This window comes from Marmota monax, unplaced genomic scaffold (genome assembly GCF_021218885.2).
Source record: "Marmota monax isolate L192 unplaced genomic scaffold, Marmota_monax_Labrador192_F-V1.1 WCK01_AAM20220418_F8-fsc00033, whole genome shotgun sequence".
NCBI lineage: Eukaryota > Metazoa > Chordata > Mammalia > Rodentia > Sciuridae > Marmota > Marmota monax.
Window position 1 is genome coordinate 5,071,225 of NW_026694282.1, and position 18,456 is coordinate 5,089,680.

At 41.0% G+C, this 18,456-nt stretch overlaps 1 protein-coding gene across 3 annotated transcripts in view; it reads left to right on the plus strand.

Moving 5' to 3' along the window:
- Adamtsl1 (ADAMTS like 1) overlaps positions 1-18,456 on the plus strand; it is a 935,498-nt gene that overhangs the window by 827,086 nt on the left and 89,956 nt on the right. For all 3 annotated transcript variants that reach the window (XM_058586373.1, XM_058586374.1, XM_046467403.2), the window contains 2 exons: positions 3,871-4,024; positions 4,859-5,981. In XM_058586373.1, the coding sequence (XP_058442356.1) occupies positions 3,871-4,024; positions 4,859-5,981 (1,277 nt within the window). The remainder of the gene's footprint in view (positions 1-3,870; positions 4,025-4,858; positions 5,982-18,456) is intronic.

The window sequence follows — 18,456 nt, forward strand, 5'->3', positions numbered from 1 at the left end:
GCCTGTTCAGAGTCTAAGGACATCACAACTGAGAGCAACCTACATTACACAGGTTTTATTGTTTGAAAGAAAAATTATCTCTGGCAGTATCACAGTCCAGATGTCCCAGAACAATAAATGATAAAACAAATAAATGATAATTTTTTTTGTATTTTAGAAACCATTTGATTTTAGCAGGATGCACACTTAAAAGTATAGAGAAGATGGACATGTATATACTCAAGTATGTGTCCGTGCTCACACATGCACATCTGAGTGACCATTCTTCCATGGGAATATTGATTTGGGGTATGACATATGCATGAAAAAAATTATAATAGAAACAGCAACTCAGGAAAGAACCCTGATGTATTTGCCAAGTGGCTCTAGGCAAGGACATCTCTCAGTGGAGTACTGTAAATGTATTCCTCTCCTAAGTCTATGAGAAAATAGCCTGTCATGAGTGGTATTCCAAGGAAAGGATTCATGTGTGTCATCATTGTCCTCTCATCTTCCTGCATTTGATAGCCTTTAGAGGATATGGTACCCAGAAAATTCAGAAAAAGAGTTCTGTTATGTCTGCAGTTTTAAAGAGAGAGACACTCATGATTAGGCACTAAAGGAATACCACTGAAGTGAGGTCCCATTTAATAATGCAGGACTTTAGAAAGGTGTTATGGGTATTTAGGAGTTGGACTCAAGGCAAGCAAACCAAGCTTTAAATCCTGAGTGATGATTACTGGTTGTATAACCTTGAGCTAATTAACCTTCTGGGTCTTTATTTCCTTGCCTATAAACTGGAAATATAATATTATCCACATACAAGTAAGAGGCTTAAATTAACTGATGCATATAAAGTACATCATGCCTAGTAAAAGTTACCTCTTATTATGATGATGATTCTCTTCCATCTGGGCTCATTGTCAGGAGAGGAAATTATAGGAAGCACCAGCATTGATTGACTGGACTCAAGGCCACAGCCCAGGTCTCCTACGGGCTTTGCTGGTTTTCTGAGGAGGAAAAGATTATGCTTGGAGAACCAGTAGGAATTATCCAAAGAGTCTAATTAGGTTCTGTGCTATCTGGGTTGGTGAGCAGAAATTCTGAACACTGGGGAGGGGCCTGGAATGGTGGGAAGCAATCACCAAATCACTGGGGTTACTCTCAAGTCGTGCCAGGGAAATGTGCTTCTGGAAGCATTCACAAAGGCCCACTCTGCCATCCCCAGGGCCATTCTGTGGTCCCCTTGCTGAGATGAGATGTTCATTCCATACTACACACACACACACACACATACACACACATCGCCTTTTGGATAAAAGAGAACTGGATGATCTATGGGTGTTTTTGTCCTTAGCTCTCTGGGCTCAATCTCATGGTTACTGCATAGAACTCCTCAGAGACAGAAGTAAGCCAAAGTTTTAGACATTTAAAAAAAAATTGTTTACAGATTCTATTCTGAGAGGAAGACCTCTCAAAAGACTATCCTTCTCTTTAAAAGAAACCCTTCAATCTCCTGAAAGAGTTAGCTGCTAGATATTTTTAAATCATATTTTTATGGAACTTGTCCCCATCCCCCAAAATAAAAGAAATTAAAGTCAGGGTAGTCCATTTGAGAATGAGAAGGAACTTGGAAGATCCTGTAATCTAATCTATCTCTTTTTAAATTAAAGCCTCAGGAGCCTTTTAACAAGTGAAATGTTACTATGAAGTCCAAATTCTAAAACAGACAGAATGAGAGCCATTTCAAATGAAGCATACATGGAACCTTCTGATTTCCAGTGGTTGGGTCTCCCCATCCCCTGAATCACTTCCTCATTGTGGTCATGCAACACTCTCTGACAATCCCTACTGTGGCTTAGCTTCCCCATTTCAAAGATGTGGAAACTGAAGCTAGAGAAAGCACTAGACTGACCCAAATCATCATGCAATCTTCTGGTCTGTAGGTGAACTATTTTTCTGTGTTTTTACTTGGCAGCACTAAAAAGACCATGATTTTAAAACATTCAACCTCCTTTCCCCCATCCCACCTGACCCTTAGATTCAGTACTGTCATTTACAATAAAATAAGTGATGGGTGGAATCTGTAATCCACAATTGTTAGTAACAAAAGCAGCACGTTTGATTCTCCTCTCCATCTTTTGCCTCTTAAATTTCTTTCTGAGTGGCCTATGTCACAGTACTTTGCACAGATTAGTGTCATTGCAGTGTGCTAGCATATAAAACTTGAAAATATAAGGTAACTCTGTTGGTTTTTACTGTCATTTTTCAAGTTCACATGGCACGCTGCCATGACCCCAGTTCAGGCCTTCATCATCTCAGCCTGGATGGTGTGCGACTCCTTCACTGACATCCCTGCCTCCCATCCTTCTGCACACTGTTGCCAGATTCACCTTCTCAAAACACCTCTTTCATCATGTCACTCCCCTCCTCAATGGCTTCCCATTGCCCTGTGGACCAATTCCAAACCTTCTGTCTGAAAATTAAATAAGTCTCCAAAGTCTGGCCCTAAACTACCTGTCAAGCTGCTCAACGCTCTTGAGGTGGCTCCTCTGTTCAAACAGGTTTGGTTCTGCCCCCAAGCCTGCCCTGGCCTTCTACCCTGAATTCTTCTGCCTTTATTCTGGAAATTTCCCTGCCTCCCATGCTTATCCATGTTGAGTTACACCCATCTTCAAGTTCTAGGTCAGGACATCCCTAGTGGACCATAAGCATTTGATAATTGTTAGCATTAATTTTATAATACTTCATTTGTTTTTCTAATTATATATTCTTATAAAATACTTTACTATTTAATCCTATAGACAACTTTATCGAGATATAATTTATGTATTACATGTAGCACATGTAAGAACTGTATTCCTTTTTTAAGACTGAATAATATTTCATAGTATAAAGGTACCAGATTTTGTTTATTCATTTACCAATTGATGGACATTGGGTTGTTTTCACTTTGGAGCCATTACAAATACAGGAATATTTGCATAAGTTTTTATGTGAAAATATGTTTTCACTACTCTTGGGTAGACACCTAGGAATAAATTTCTGGGTCCTACGTTAAATGAACTTTTCAATAAACTATTAAACTGCTTTCTTGGGGAGCTGTAGGAAGCTGTTTCATCTTACATTCTCAGCAGCAACTTCATTTGTTTGCTAATGAAAAGGGTTCACATTTTCCTACCACTTGCCAAAACTTACCATTTTCTGTCTTTTTTAATATGGTTATACTAGTGAATACAAAATGATATGACATTGTCATTTTGATTTGTATTTCCCTACTATGCTATTTCTTTTTAACAATACATTTGACCCCCACACATACCTTTCATTTGAATGACCCCTCCTTGAAACTAGCAACTGTCTTTCACTTCCTTCAAACAAAGCAGGTTTTTCATAACAATTACCATCAGAGGTAGGCATCAAAATATTAGTTATCTGTGAAGGAAGGAGAAGGGGATCCACATTAACATTAACATTATTTTGTGTATGGCATTTTTAAATATATTATCTCATTTAATTTACAGGCTTCTAAATTAAATGTAAGAAATAGAAACCGCCTTAGAGATATTAAATCCTTTGCTTTTTAATAAAGTGCTGAGCTGGGATTTGAACATGGTACTCTATACTCTTTCCTCTAAAGTCATATAAATAAAAACAGGTAAAATACCAGTAGGAAATTTTAGAGTGGAAAATACTAGCGTGGAATGTGTCTACAAGATCTCATGTATTCCACATTGTTATATCATAATTAATATTTCTCTCTCTTTCAGTGGCTGTCGCTTTTCCAAGCCACTTTTCTCATATTTTGGTGAGTTTGAGAGTCCATACAAAAAACATTAGCCTATAGTTCCCTGAATTTTTATGCATTTGGCCTCTTTCTTTCCTCACCAGTGTTCCACGAGCTGCGGGGAGGGTACCCAGACTCGAAGTGCCATTTGCCGGAAGGTGCTGAAAACCGGGGTCTCCACAGTTGTCAATTCCACCCTGTGCCCTCCCCTGCCTTTCTCTTCCTCCATCAGGCCCTGCATGCTGGCCACCTGTGCAAGTGAGTATGTCAGAGCTCTGGGATAGAGACAGAACCCCACTTAGTAGCAGCCACTGTGCCGGGGCCTTCCCTAAACCCAGACCAGTGGCAGATTGTTGGGCAGCAGGGCCTTTGGAGGGCTGCAGGCTGGAGAGCTCAGCTGGAGGTGGAAAAGGAATCTTAATCACACGTGGCCAGGCTGAATTCTCTTCACCACAGGAAAAACAGTTTGAAGGGGGGAAAGTTCACTCGCTGGCATACAGAGATCTGGAAGCTAGAGGCAGCATATTACTAATGAAGTCTAATGTTATCCACTCTGGGGTTTTAAACTACTCTGAGCAGATTTGTTCTGTTCAATATTAATCCCTAGAGTTGTAAAGCTTCTGGACTCTCCTCACTGTAATTTAGGGCGCTGGCACTTTGCGGGACCTTAAGTAGACATTTAGTAGAAAATATTCCCCTTTTCTATCCTCTCTGCCTCTTTTTATGATCCTGATTTCTTCTTTCAAGTGCTTTTAATGAGAGGAACTGCCTTTTCCCCAGGGCTCTGCTCTACCTAGGACCCTGCTCCTCAGCTTCCAGGACAGAAAGACCCAGTAGGGTGCTGCTTGGGGTGCCACAGCCTCTCATTAGTTCTCTGTTTGGGGGTAGTGGTAACTTGATGGTCCACAGCTGGTAGCCAGCTTCTCCTCTAAGCCATGAGGTGTTTGTTAATGATGGCCCTGGTCAAAATCACTGCCTAAGAGCTCTTTCCTTTTTGTCCCATTTGTCCCCTCTCACGGTTGCATCTCACTGCGGTTCTTCTCTGCTCTTGTCTTCTCTTCCTCGGTCTCTCTGGCATCCGTCTCATGCCAGGGCCTGGGCGGCCATCCACAAAGCACAGCCCTCACATCGCAGCTGCGCGGAACGTTTACATCCAGACTCGCAGGCAGAGGAAGCTGCATTTCATCGTGGGTGGGTTTGCTTATCTGCTTCCTAAGACGGCTGTGGTGCTCCGGTGCCCCACGCGCAGGTTCCGCAAGCCCCTCATCACCTGGGAGAAAGATGGCCAGCATCTCATCAGCTCTGCTCACATCACAGTGGCACCTTTTGGCTACCTGAAGATCCATCGTCTCAGGCCCTCAGATGCGGGCATCTACACCTGTTCTGCAGGACCCGCCCGGGAGCAGTTTGTGATTAAGCTCATTGGAGGCAATCATAAGCTTGTGGCCCGGCCCCTGAGTCTGCGGAGTGAGGAGGAGGCCCTGGCAGTGAGGAAGGTCAGCCCCAAGGAGGCCCTGCAGACCCATAAGCACCAGAACGGGATCTTCGCCAATGGCAGCAAGGCTGAGAAGCGGGGCCTCCCTGCTGACCCAGGGAGCCGCTACGATGACATTGTCTCCCGGCTGCTGGAGCAGGGGGGCTGGCCCGGAGAGCTCCTGACTTCCTGGGAGGTGCAGGACTCCATGGAAAGAAACACGTCCTCAGAGGAGGACCCGAACGCCGAGCAGGCCCTTCTGCACCTGCCCTTCACCATGGTGACTGAGCAGAAGCGCCTGGACGACATCCTCAGGAACCTCTCCCAGCAGCCCGAGGAGCTGCGCGACCTCTACGGCAAGCACCTGGTGGCCCAGCTGGCCCAGGACATCTTCCGTAGCCACCTTGAGCACCAGGGCATGCTCCTCAAGCCCTCTGAGCAGAGGTTTCCCCCCGTGGCCATCCCTCCTCACAAACATGTGTCTGGCTTCAGCAGCTCCCTAAGGACCTCCTCCGGGGAGGCTGGGGGCGGCTCTCGCCGGCCACACCGCAAGCCCACCATCTTACGGAAGATCTCAGCTGCCCAGCAGCTCTCCGCCTCGGAGGTGGTCACTCACCTTGGGCAGACTGTGGCGCTGGCCAGCGGGACACTGAGTGTGCTGCTACACTGTGAGGCCATAGGCAACCCAAGGCCTACCATCAGCTGGGCCAGGAACGGGGAAGAGGTTCAGTTCAGTGACAGGTGAGCTACTTGGTGGAAGAAGGGATGGGAAGAAGGGAGGGGAGGCAAGGGGCCACATCTTGCCCAAACCAGGCTGTTCACACATCCTCTGAGGTGTTTCCAAGGGTGGAGCTAGAGCACAGGGCCTGGGAATCTCCTCCTGGGTTTCAGGCCCTCTCTCAGCACTGATGGACTGTTGGAGCAAACACAAGGTATTTAATTTCTCTACACAGTATGTTCTTATCTTTATAAGGCAAAAGCAACACTGCCTACTCACCCCTATCCCCAGAGGATCCCAAAGATGAATGAGATACTCTCTGGATGACTTTGAACTTTTGGCAGAAAGATAACATTCCAGGCCAAGGCATTATTATGTTTCTACTCTGTGAGATGAACCACTGAAAAGTTTCAACACCAGGACACTCTCTCCATGTGTGGTCACATAGGGCTGGGGAGTGTGCAGCCAGCACCTGCTGCTCCCCATGAGTGAGCCTGTCCTCTCTCTGGACTGGACAAGGCTATCTATTCCAGAAAGCTTTTATTCCCAGTTGAACCTGTGATTAATTATTGTAATATCTCTTGGTGTCTCCATTTTGATGTGTCATTATTGGGGTGGCAGCATCGTACCATTTACTGGTCTTCCTAGGCCACGGCCATTCATATTGTTAAAATCAACAGTGGTAGTAGAAAAATAAGAACAACATTTTTTAGCAGAACCTGTGTGCCAAGCCCTGTGCCACATGTTCTACATACTTTGTTTTTCTTTTACTGTCTGCAAGACCTTAATAATAACCGTAAGCAGCTGCTATTATAACTGAGTAGTTACTATCTACCAGGCAATCTCCAAGGTCCCTTCTACCTCCTCCACCCCTTTACAAACAGCCACAGAAGGTTAAAATCCATATGTTGATGGGAATGAGGGAGAGTCTTCAACACAGTAACTTCAAAATTTGCTATACAAATCGCTTCTGAGTATCCCACAAACCAAGGGTCCAACAATGACATGAGTTTGAGAAGTGCTCAGTTAAAGCTAAACAGATGTATTTACTGCTGCATTTTATTTCTTTTTTTTTTTAATATAGCACTTGATTTTTATTATAAAGGTAATAAAAGGGCTATCAAATGATATCCAGATCTATAAAGTAAAAACAGCAAGTCTCCCACATCCCTCCAATCCTATTCCTCAGGGCAATCACTCTTAATAATTTGATATACGTCCTTTTAGAATTTTTATGTATTTTATTGTATTATATAAAAATGTATATGCACACATAGGATTTGGATTTTTTAATGGGATATTAGTCATGTTCAGAAATTTGACTCGGTTTTTATTTCACATGTCTAGGAGATGTCATAATAGTAGTAGAGATCTATGTCACCTTTTTAACCACTGATTATTGTTCCTGAATACATTTAACTATCCCCCATCTGAAAATCATCTTGATTTTTTCCATTTTTTTACCTTTTTAAAGCATTCCAGTGTGTGTTGTGACTTTCTAAGTGGGCAATAGAGAATGCAGTGTTTCCAAACTTATCCTTTGATCACTGAACAATTTTTTGGCTTAGTAATCTCAAGAACACCAATAATTCCAGAAGCATTTAGAAAGCACTGCCTTAGCCTTTTAGTTTGTACTTTGATGGGCACTGAGAGTCCAACCCTAACCCTAAGGTAGAGAAGGTGCAGCAGCATCTTTCTGGGAAAAGCAACATGGCAGTCAGCTGCTAAAGATACTAAAGTGTTGAACCTAAAACAACAGAGGGCACATCTTGGATCCCCAGTTACCCAGAATATTAATTGGGTGTTGGTGTAGCAATAGAGGGAAGGTATTGGGAGTCCAGGGACAAATAATTTTTGACATCATCAAGATTTCTTTTTCTAGATTAAGCCTTGAAAACACTTTTCAATGTATATTAGTTGCATACAGTTAGGAAAAAAATAAGACATTTCTGTTTCTGATCTTTAGCATTATAATTTTTTCCATTTTTACTTGTGGCTGGCTGGTAAGAAATGTGAATGAAGCTTGGCTTTCTATATACTTTTCCAAGTTCTGTTTGAGAAAAAAAGAGTGAGCAAATCTGCTGAGAGTGTGTAGGAGGCATGGGCTGCCACTGGGACTGCTTTGCTATGGGGTCTTGGTGACCTGCTCTGTGTTGGGTGTCATTGCTTGTCATTACTGCATCTGGTAGCAGTTCAGAACTACTTATTCATTTCTAACAGAAAAGTGCCAAAATACCCAATTGTATGATTCAGCCTGATTTTTTCTTAGTGTTCAAGTCTACCTTTCTGTGAATCTGCAAGATTCACAATCTGTGGGTCAGTAGGACTTTGTACTTTATTAAGGTAGACTATAAGTAGCCTGGACTAACAGGAACAGTTTAAGGTAGAAGGCAAGTGATTAAGAGAATTCTATCATTTCTCCAACTTTGAAATATGCCAAAGTTTCATTTAAAAGAAATTGGTTTTACTAAAGGATCACTAACAATTTAGATACAACTGTGTGTGTGTGTGTGTGTGTGTATAAAATTTACTAGTTGAAATGAAGTTCACATGATGCTCAGAAGCATATGTCAACTTCTCAAGCAGTGGTTTCCTGAGTATCCCTGAGTGTATCATGACAGGCTGTTTCATCATAATCCCCACTTTCTTCTTCCTTTATTCCACAAACATTCCAATATCAGAACCTATGTTTGATTCTGAGGATAGAGGAAAAGAAGACTAATTCCCTATTGATGAAATTCAACATCTAGTTGGAAAGCCAAAAAAACAAAGGCTGTATTAGAAGTGCTGAGCGAGAGGCACGCATAATTATTTATTCCATAAGTATGTATTAATCTTCCTCCTATATGCCAGCTATACATCAACTCACTGGGAACCCTGTGGTGAGTGAAGCAGGAGCGAGGGTTTTCTGGTAGTTGGCATGCATTTCAAGTTCTGCTCAAATAACCCATCAGAGAGAGCTTCCCTAATCATTCTATCAAAAAAGCACACCCCTCATCACTCTTTATCCCTTCAACTCTGCTACTTTATTGCTAGAATTTATCATCATCTAATGTATAATGTATTTGCTGATTGCCTGTCCACGAGGACAGAGACTTTCTTCATTGCTGTATCCCCAGTGCTTGGGAGTCAAATAGGTCATAAATAGTCAATGAATTGATTTGTTAATGGAGCAAGACAACAAACACAGAAAAATAAGCCAGAAAATACCAGATTGGGATAAGTGTTTGGGGAGAAAATTAAAACAGAAAGGGTATAACTTGGTGACCACTTTAGACAGGTACTTTGTGAAGATTACATGTAAATCAAGTTTTGAATGATGACCAGTTTCCAGAATGTGATGTCAGGAAGAAGAGCCTGCCTGGACGAGGAAAAAGCAATGCAAAAACCCTACAGGGAAAAGAGTTTTGTGTGTTGAAGGAGCCTTAAAAGAAGGTCATCTGGCTGGAATGTGGGATGGGATGAGGCGTGAGGCTAACCAGAGTCCCAGAGAAGGAGTTGGGGTTTTAGTCTGAGTTCCAAGGGAAAATTTTGGAGGATGTTAGGCAGGGGGATTGTAGAGGAGCAGGAGTAGAACCTGGGAGGCTGCGGAGGGCTCCAGGGCATTATTCCCTTCAATGCCATAAATATTTTCTGGATAATACAGTGATAAGTATAAGGAAGTGAGATGAGAAATAAGAGCACTGCTCTCCAGAAACCAAAAAACACTTGAAGTGCTCTGCATGGAACTCCAACAGGCAGAGTACTTTTCTTTAAACTTCTGGACTTTTAACAACTGGACAGAGGGGGGTTCCCAAATTCAGTGCACATAATAATTACCAGGAACCTGTTAGAATGTAGACTCTCCCCTGGCCCCAGAATATCTTTCTGTAGTAGAAACCCATAATTTACATTTAAACAGGTTCCTCTACAGCTCCATAGCCAGAGCTCCCAGGACCACCTCTAGGATGCACTGAAAGAGAAAAGAGGGGATAGTGAATCCCAAAGTAGAACTACATGCTAGATTTTAATCTTGTTAAAAGACTTGGTGGAGGTAGACAAGTCTCACTGCTGAAATGACCCTTTGGAACGGGGTGGGGGGGGCACTCTCCTTTCCACACTCTCCTGTCCTCTTGCCTTCCCTCCCAATATTTCATTCACTTAGGTCCTTGAATTGGAGAGAGACCGGACTGTGAAAATGCAAGTGGCTGTGTATAAAAGAAGCAGAGCGAGGAGAAGTTAGATTCCAAAACTACTGCCAGTTTTCTGGAAAAGTCCTGGACTGGTTGAAGGTTGAGATGGCTATGTGTGACCACTTGAGAAAAAGAAGCAGAACTGGGCTTCTCAGCACAGCCATCAGCTTGAGTTAGCAGTTTTCTTCGAGGGCCTATGCCACCTGGGATTTTTTGTTTGGTTGGTTTTTTGGTTTTCTTTCTTTTTTTTTTGTTTTTTTGGTTTTTTGTTTTTTTGTTTGGTACCAGGGATTGAACTCAGGGGCACTTGACAATGAGCCACATCCCTAGCCCTATTTTGTATTTTATTTACAGACAGGGTCTCTAAATATGCCAGCTATACATCAACTGAATTGCTGAGTGCCTCACTTTTGCTGAGGCTGGCTTTGAACTTGCAATCTTCCTGCCTTAGCCTCCCAAGCTGCTGGGATTACAGGCATATGCCACTTCCCTCGGATGCCACCTGGTTTTGAAAACAAGAGAATGTGGCCTCATTTTCTCTTTACTATCATTGCTGAATTCTCCCAGTTATATGGATCTGTAATTGACAGCTGTTACCATGTTGCTCGCTGCAAAATCCTCTAGAAGAGAATATGCTAGATTCACGCCATGGGCCTTGTGCACTTGAAGCTACCTTCATGGTTTGAAGCCATTAATAGTACAGCCCTGGAGTAGCCAACTTAAATCCCCCAAATAGTTTACATGTAGAATTCTATTTTCTATGTTTAACTCCCCAAGTTTATTGATCATGGATGTTTTAATATTTCCACTCAGTTTATTACAGAATTGGCTTCTCCTTGCCCCCCTCATGATCTAAGGCTGCATATAGCATACACTTCTCTCCGAAAAGGTTCTTCCCTCCCCAACAAGTTTCCTCTTTGGTCAGAAGTTTCTTCTTTCTGACCTAAGAAGAAACTTGTCTCTTTCAAAACATCCCTTATCTGATTGGACTTCTCAGCAGCATTCTGCACCAACTAAGCACCTCTTCTTAAAAACACTTCTTTTGATACTTTGAAAACCACATGAACTTGGTTTTCTTCCTACTTCTCTAGCTATTCTTTCTCCTTTCTACAACCACTCTTCAGAGGAGACCTCTTATCTAGAGTCTCACTCAACATGCAGTAGTGATGTCAGTAGCTCCTGTGTTCCCCTTTATGCTAGTGATTCCCACATATGTAGCACCAGACCTAACCTCTCTTTTGATTCAAATATGCTACCATATCCAGGTGCTTCACAAATAGGTCATCTCATTATATCTAAAACTAAACTCCTGAATCCCTGTCTCAATAAGGAATAGCCCTGTCCATTCATGCCAGAATATTTTTCTTTCTTCTTCATCTCCCAATCTGGACTCTCTGGCTCCTCAGGAGCCCTCTCATCCTCCACTTCCCTCTTATCTGTATACCTCTGCTCAGGTTTGCCTTTGTCAACTCTAATTGCAACAATTTCTTAGCTACAGGGCTGCCTTCTTTAGAGCAAAGGATGACAAATTACAGCCAGTGGCTTTAACATCTTTTAAAGGGTTATGAACAATGGCTTTTTAAAGATTAATAAAAGAGCCAATGAAATTGAGCACAGAGCTATTAAGTTCACTTGCTCAAGGTCTCATGCTTAATAAGTGGTAGAGCTGGAATTTGGACCTGGGTTATACAAAGAGTTATTAAAAGAATAGCTTTTGCTTTTTCAAAGGGACTACTAAAAACAAAAGTTAGAATGTAGAACAAGGACAGCAGTGGTCCTCTGTGAAGCCTAATGTGTTTATTCTCTGTCCCTTTACTGCCCTGTGTTCTAGACGATTCACCATGCTACCCCAGAACACCTTTCCAGCAAACCTATTCCTACTGTCCCCAAGCCTAAACCTCTTTAATGACTTGCCATCACCTGTACATAGGTCCAAATGCCTTTGTGTGACATATAAGGCCTTTTATCTTCTAACCTGTACCTATCTCTCTGGCTTCATCTCTTACCATATCCCCTACCTATGACATTGATCCCTGCTCTCCAGCAATGCCCCATTACTTGCTGTTTATGAATTTGCCTGGGACCATCCAACCCACTTTGTCTGGCTAATTCTCTCCTTCCTCACAGGGAGCCTACCCCCGTTGAACCCAAGGGTCCTGATGAGCCCTCTAGTACCCACATAGCACCCTACCCTATACTCCCTTACCACTGATTTGAATTAGCTGTTTGGTTTTTTAAAATTACCCTCTGGATTATGTCAGTCTCCTTCCAGGGCAGATGTTTAAGAATGTGTCTTAATCATATTTTCTTCAGAATTCTAAAAACAGACACTCAACAGATGAAAAACTGAAGAATGAATAAACAAAGAAATGGATAGATGAATGCCAGCATTTAGGAAAAAGGTTTCCTAATTTCTGGGAGGCTATGGTCTGCACCGCTTTGCAGACTTGCAACCATGTCAGAGTTCCAGAGTGATACACACTCTTAAATAAGCATTTCTGCCTTGCCTATGTGTTCTCCACTACATAAGTTTCAGGGAACCCAGATTCTAGCAAACAAAGTTGCACATTTTGAAAAGCATTGCTGTACAATGAATAAGTACAAAGAGTAAATACCTTATGGCATCCAGACCATATTTCTATCACAGCGAGACCCATGGATAAATCTTCATGGTCATCATCAGTATAGCTAACATTTATTGAGCACTAACATTGAGTTTCAGGTGTGCATATATTCTTACAATAAGCTTTTAAGGTTACTATCCCAATTTTACAGATGTTGAAATTGAGGCACAGTGATGTTAGATTAACTTGCGCAAGTTTTCACTCAATGAATGTAGAGCTAGAGTTTGAACCCAAAGCATTCTGACTCTAGGAAGTATTCCTTTTTTACTGTTCACTTAATGGACTTGCCATTGTTTTATAACAAAATCATTGGGGTCAAGTAAACCTAGCATAAAATTAACATTCAATATTCCTGCCAGGTGACTTCCAACTTATGAGGCTCTCATTTTCATTTCTGCATATTTGTTTTAGGGACAGCCTTTTCTTCTATAGGCAGCTCTACCTTAATATATACCCAACCAGCTATAAATACTCATATTGTAAGGCATACTGAGCACTCAGTAAACCTTGCAGTGGTCACATCTATCTGTGTGTGTTTACAGTTAATGGTCTATGCATGTGTGTTTAGAGACTAAGACTATAAACAGGTTGAAGCTAAGTTACTCCTTGATTTTCAGTTGCTTTGGATAAATACAAAACTTGTCACCACTTTTTCAGTTGAGATTCAAGTAAAAGCTATCTCCAATTTGCATTTAGATACAACATATACCACACCTCTAGCTAAAAAAATATGGTAAATAACCCTTCCCCCATCTGATACCAGGAGGCTTACATAATGTGGACAAACACATTCAGTATTTTTATCAGAACCCAACTCTAGAAAAAAATACCTTTAAGGACAATGCTGACTATAGAAAAGTAAAGTCAGATTCTCCAAAATTGTCACCCTAGGTTGTATTACCAAATTGGGATGAAGATTGATCTTTTCCTCTAAGAAAGATATAAATATTGCTGACAGCATCACACTGGCAGGGTAATCCTTGCTCACTGTTTAACACTATCAGGTCAACACTGAGCTGACAGTCACATAATAACCACAGTACAGCTGATCACGTCGTAAAGCATTTATACAGGACTTTCCTTAAGGTTGTGGGAGTTTTCAAAAGGAATGCAGGTGAACATTAAAAAAAATAATAACAATATGAAACTAGATAATTTGAAAAAAATATTTATTTCTCCTTAAGGATAGGATATAACTCATGAATGATGTTCTACTTACATGGAATGGAGAAAGGGCTAATGCCAAGGAGTTTCTGCCTTTTAATCACTAAGCCTATTCCTGTTTGCTTCCTCTTTTGAGTCTAGGTGTTTCCACCTTATTTCCTCCTGCTCTCTTCACCTGGAGGCACACCTGATGCTATATCAGTTAACACAGAAGCCCATAGCAGTAGAAAATAGTAAAACTGAATCAGAGCAACTTAGGCACAGGTCCTAGTTCTGCCACTTCATATTAGAATCCACCTGAATCTCTCAGAACCTTGGTTTTCTTGCTAGTTAAATGATACTAACAAAGCCAGGCACTAAGTTTTATTTTTCCCTTCAGAATAGCAAGGATGTGGGTGTATTAGTCTGCTTTCCATCACTGTGACAAGATCCCTAAGATGATGAACTTAAAAACTACAAGGGTTTATTCTGGCTCGCACATTTGAAGATTTTGTTCTATGGTCATTTGTTGCTGTTGCTTTGAGCCTGTGGCAGCACAGTATATCATGGCAGGACCACATAGCAGAGGAAGTTGCTCATCTCATGGCAGCTGGGAAGTAGGGAGAGAAAGGGGTTCCAATATCCCCTTCAAAAGTACACCCCAATGACATAACTTCCTCTCACTAGACCCCACTGCTTAAAGGTTCTGCCACTTCCCAATAGTGTCACAGGCTGATGACCAAACCTTTAACACATGGACCTTTGGGGGACACTTATCTACATCATAGTAGAGGAGAACAGAAATAGTGTCATAATGGATACTCATTTGTCAGCATCCATAATCATTATCAGCTACACATAGGTCCATTGTATCACACCATCTTCCAGGACATCACAAAGAAAGAAGCTTTGCTATTATTGCAAGGATCATTGGGCAGTTGTTTAAAGAGTTGGGGTAGAAACGTATTCAAGGGAAACAACATGATGCAAGATCATCAGCCAAATCCAGGCATCAGGAGAGGATGCACACATCCTACTGATATTTTTTTGCTATCATTTCTGATCCAGCAAGAAAGAGAAATCTGTAGCCTCTGAAGTCTTACACTTGCCAGAAAGCTTTGGACAGTATTCCAAAGTGGTGTTGAATAGGAGATGAATAAAGAACTATTTGGAAAGAATTAACTTGGGCAACACAAAGTGTCCACAGATGGAAACTTCTCAGAATGGAAGAGAGAATCAGAAGGGAAATTCCTCCAGGGTCAATTTCAGAACCACAGTTGTGAATAATGCTATATGTAAAAGTCATAAGCCCATGAAATGCAGTTTCCAAGTTTGCAGATAATATAAAAACTGAAGGCAGGGAAGATAGGGAAGGAAAAATAAACCAGTTTCAATTTGGTTTGGCTTGTTTCCTTTCCAGAACTAAAGGAAATGGAGATGACAAATGTTTTTCCCAGTTGAAAAGTTTAAGGATAGCAAGGCAGGAAAATAGGGACCATCTCAATAAATATATAAACTCAGCAGAAGGAAAGTAATGGAACTCAATGCAAAGGTCACAGAAATGACCATTGGGCATCAGGCAGGTAGGAGCATCAGAGAACACTAGACAATTTGTGATGACTCTTACAGTAAGAGTAAGGCTCTAAGTCAGAACTGTCTAATCTCTGAAGGGTTTGGAGATCTGCAAAGATCCCACTAGCAATGGGCTTATTCTTCTAGAAGGGTGGTCTTAGCAAATGGCAGATAAAATAGTTAAGTTTGGGGGGGGGGGGTTATTTGTTTTTTGTTGTTTTTTGTTTTCTTCATTCATTTTGTATAAATAAAGAAATTACTGGGAAAAACGAAGTGAAAATTCTTTTATGTCGAGGTCAGACATCCACATGTTTACCATTTTTTCACTACTTTTTTCTAAAAAGGGGCCAAATAGTAAACAATTTTGGATTTGTAGGCCATCATATTTCTGTCCCAATTCTGCCTTCATAGTGTGAGAGCAACCATAGACAGTACTTAACTTGTATGGCGGAGTTCCAATAAAACTTTATTTACAAAAGCAGGAGACAGCTGGAGTTTGAAGATCCCCTATTCTAAGTTAATAGGAAATCCAGCCACAGTCATTTCATGCAGAGGATAGGAGTTTGAAATGAAATACCCGCAGGCAGAAAAAGCTACACACATTAGCAAATTCACGATTTCATGAATTTCTAAAAAGAAAGAAGCTAAAAATGTTGGCAAAAAGCATGAGGACAGGGTTAAGAATGTGTGGTCAGGTGGCCTTTCCCATTCCAAAAATATTTTCTATACTTCCATCTAAGCAATAGTGAAGCTTCCAGCATTAAATAACTCTTAGTTGGCAAGTACATTAAAAATAGCAAAGGTTAAAAAAAATTGCCCTAGCCAAATGGTGATATGAAACTCTTCATGAACCTCAAATCAGTTCCCCAAAGTATCTGTACAAAATAAAACTTCCTTGCAAGCCTCTGGGCTACTATAATTTTTGGTTTCAGAAAAAAAAATATTCTTGCTCATAGAGGAGGTCTTCTCACAGCATTCCTTTTACCTCATGCTTCAAACTATTTAAAATCCAGACTTCAGTGATTGTCCATTTCCTTGAGTAACTACATACCTTGGCACAAATTACCCCCCACCAGAAATGAGGCCAAACCACATGTCTTCCTATTATGATGCCTCAGTGGATGCCGGGATGTGGTCAGTTTAATAAAAGGTCAAAGGTCATTCCCCATTCCTGATTCCACTCATGCACCAGCTACACAAATTACTTTTATGAGCCTCCTCTCTGAAATGGGAAAATAATATCAATCTAGTAACTTGATAGTGAGAATAAAATGATATAAAGCATATATACTTGTCTAATAAATATTGGTTCCCATTCCCCCTTTGTGGTAGGTTTTATCCTAATCTAGGGAATCCCTAAGCAGGAAAAGAAAGTTTTCAATTCAGGATAAGGAAAAAAACATCTCTTCCTATAAGTAGGAGTTTGGAGCCAATGGTCCTTACTCAGATTGCTTTAAATTTACTTATTTGCTTATGAGTTCACTATTTTCCAACTCTCATTCTTTTACTCTTGTTACTTATATACTTTCCTGAAATTGCGGGATTCTGGCTACTTTTTTAGTGTCTAAAATTTCAGAGTTTACTTAATAGTGTTAAAACAGTTACGGAATGACTAGTTGTCCTTATTCAGACATTCCTGAATCAAGAATAGAATTAAGGCAGTTAGCAATCCAATGTGCCCTGTGGCCTTTGTTCTCCACAGCTCTTTCCCATGCTCTGGTTTCTCAAACAGAAAACCCTTTGCTCTTTCCCTATATCCCTGGTCTATGCTTTTTCCTTGAAATCCCTACATTTCTCAATCATTCACCTATGCTAAACAGCTCCTCACCACAGCCAGAATATGTAGCACAAAGAATGAATACTAATGATGATGGCGAAGTCAACAACAGCTGCAATAACAAAATAATACCCTACCTATCAGCAACCTGCATTTTCCTATGTAATTTAAGTACATTAACTCATGGAATCTTCACAACATCCCTAGGTAGGTTCTACAGTTCTCATTTTATAGATGAAAAGACTTTGTCACTGGGAAATTTAGTAATTACTGGCCCAAGGCATCAAAGCTACTAAGTGGTAGACCTGGGTTAGAACCCAGTTAGTATGGCTCTTGAATTTGAGCTCTGGTTCACTCTCCATTGTGTGCTATATTATAAATATGGTCACTTCAGCCCTATTGCTTTGAAGGTAACTAAACAAGTACTGATTAAGTATTTAGCAGGCCAGCAGCATAGTGAATTCTGAAGACAGAACTATAAAATAGTGAGAGAGTCCCCACCTTTGAGATAATAATTTATTCTCTGAGAAAATGAGATGCTGTATTTGGAAATGACTTTGTAGAGTGGCTTAGAACAACTGGAAGATCAGGATAGGGATGGAATTTTGTGGATTGTGGTGGCACACAGAGATAGAGCTTGAGTTAGTTCTTAAGGGATGGCGATGTTTTGGAAGGGTAGACAGGAGAACAGACAACCTGCCTTTTTGTCCAAAGCTATTGACAAGGAGAGTCAAAGAGGCCATCTTGACTAGGATAAGAAATGTGTTCTAGGATGTGGAGCAGATAAGTTTGAAAACATGTGGAAGCTACTGTTAGGAAGAATATACCCATGATTCTCAGCTTCCAGTTCTATGTTGGGTCCCAAAATGTTTTTAAGAATGCTTACCTGTTAGGATAAAATACCTAAGGTGGCACAATATTGGTCCATATAGTAGATGGCATTTCTGATGGGAAATTCCTAGGTAGGTGCTACAGTTCTCATTTTATAGATGAGAAGACTTTGTCACTGGGAAGCTACTTGGTTATCACTGCCTATACCATTAAGAAACAATAAGCAAACAAACAAACAAAACCCACCAATTTATTAAACATGATACTTAAATGGGCCTTTTTACCTGCAAAACTTTAAGAATGAGTTTATATGCTCTTCTATATACTCTTCACAGAAGCTCTTTCAAGCCAGTATTATCTCCAGTTTACAGTAGGAACT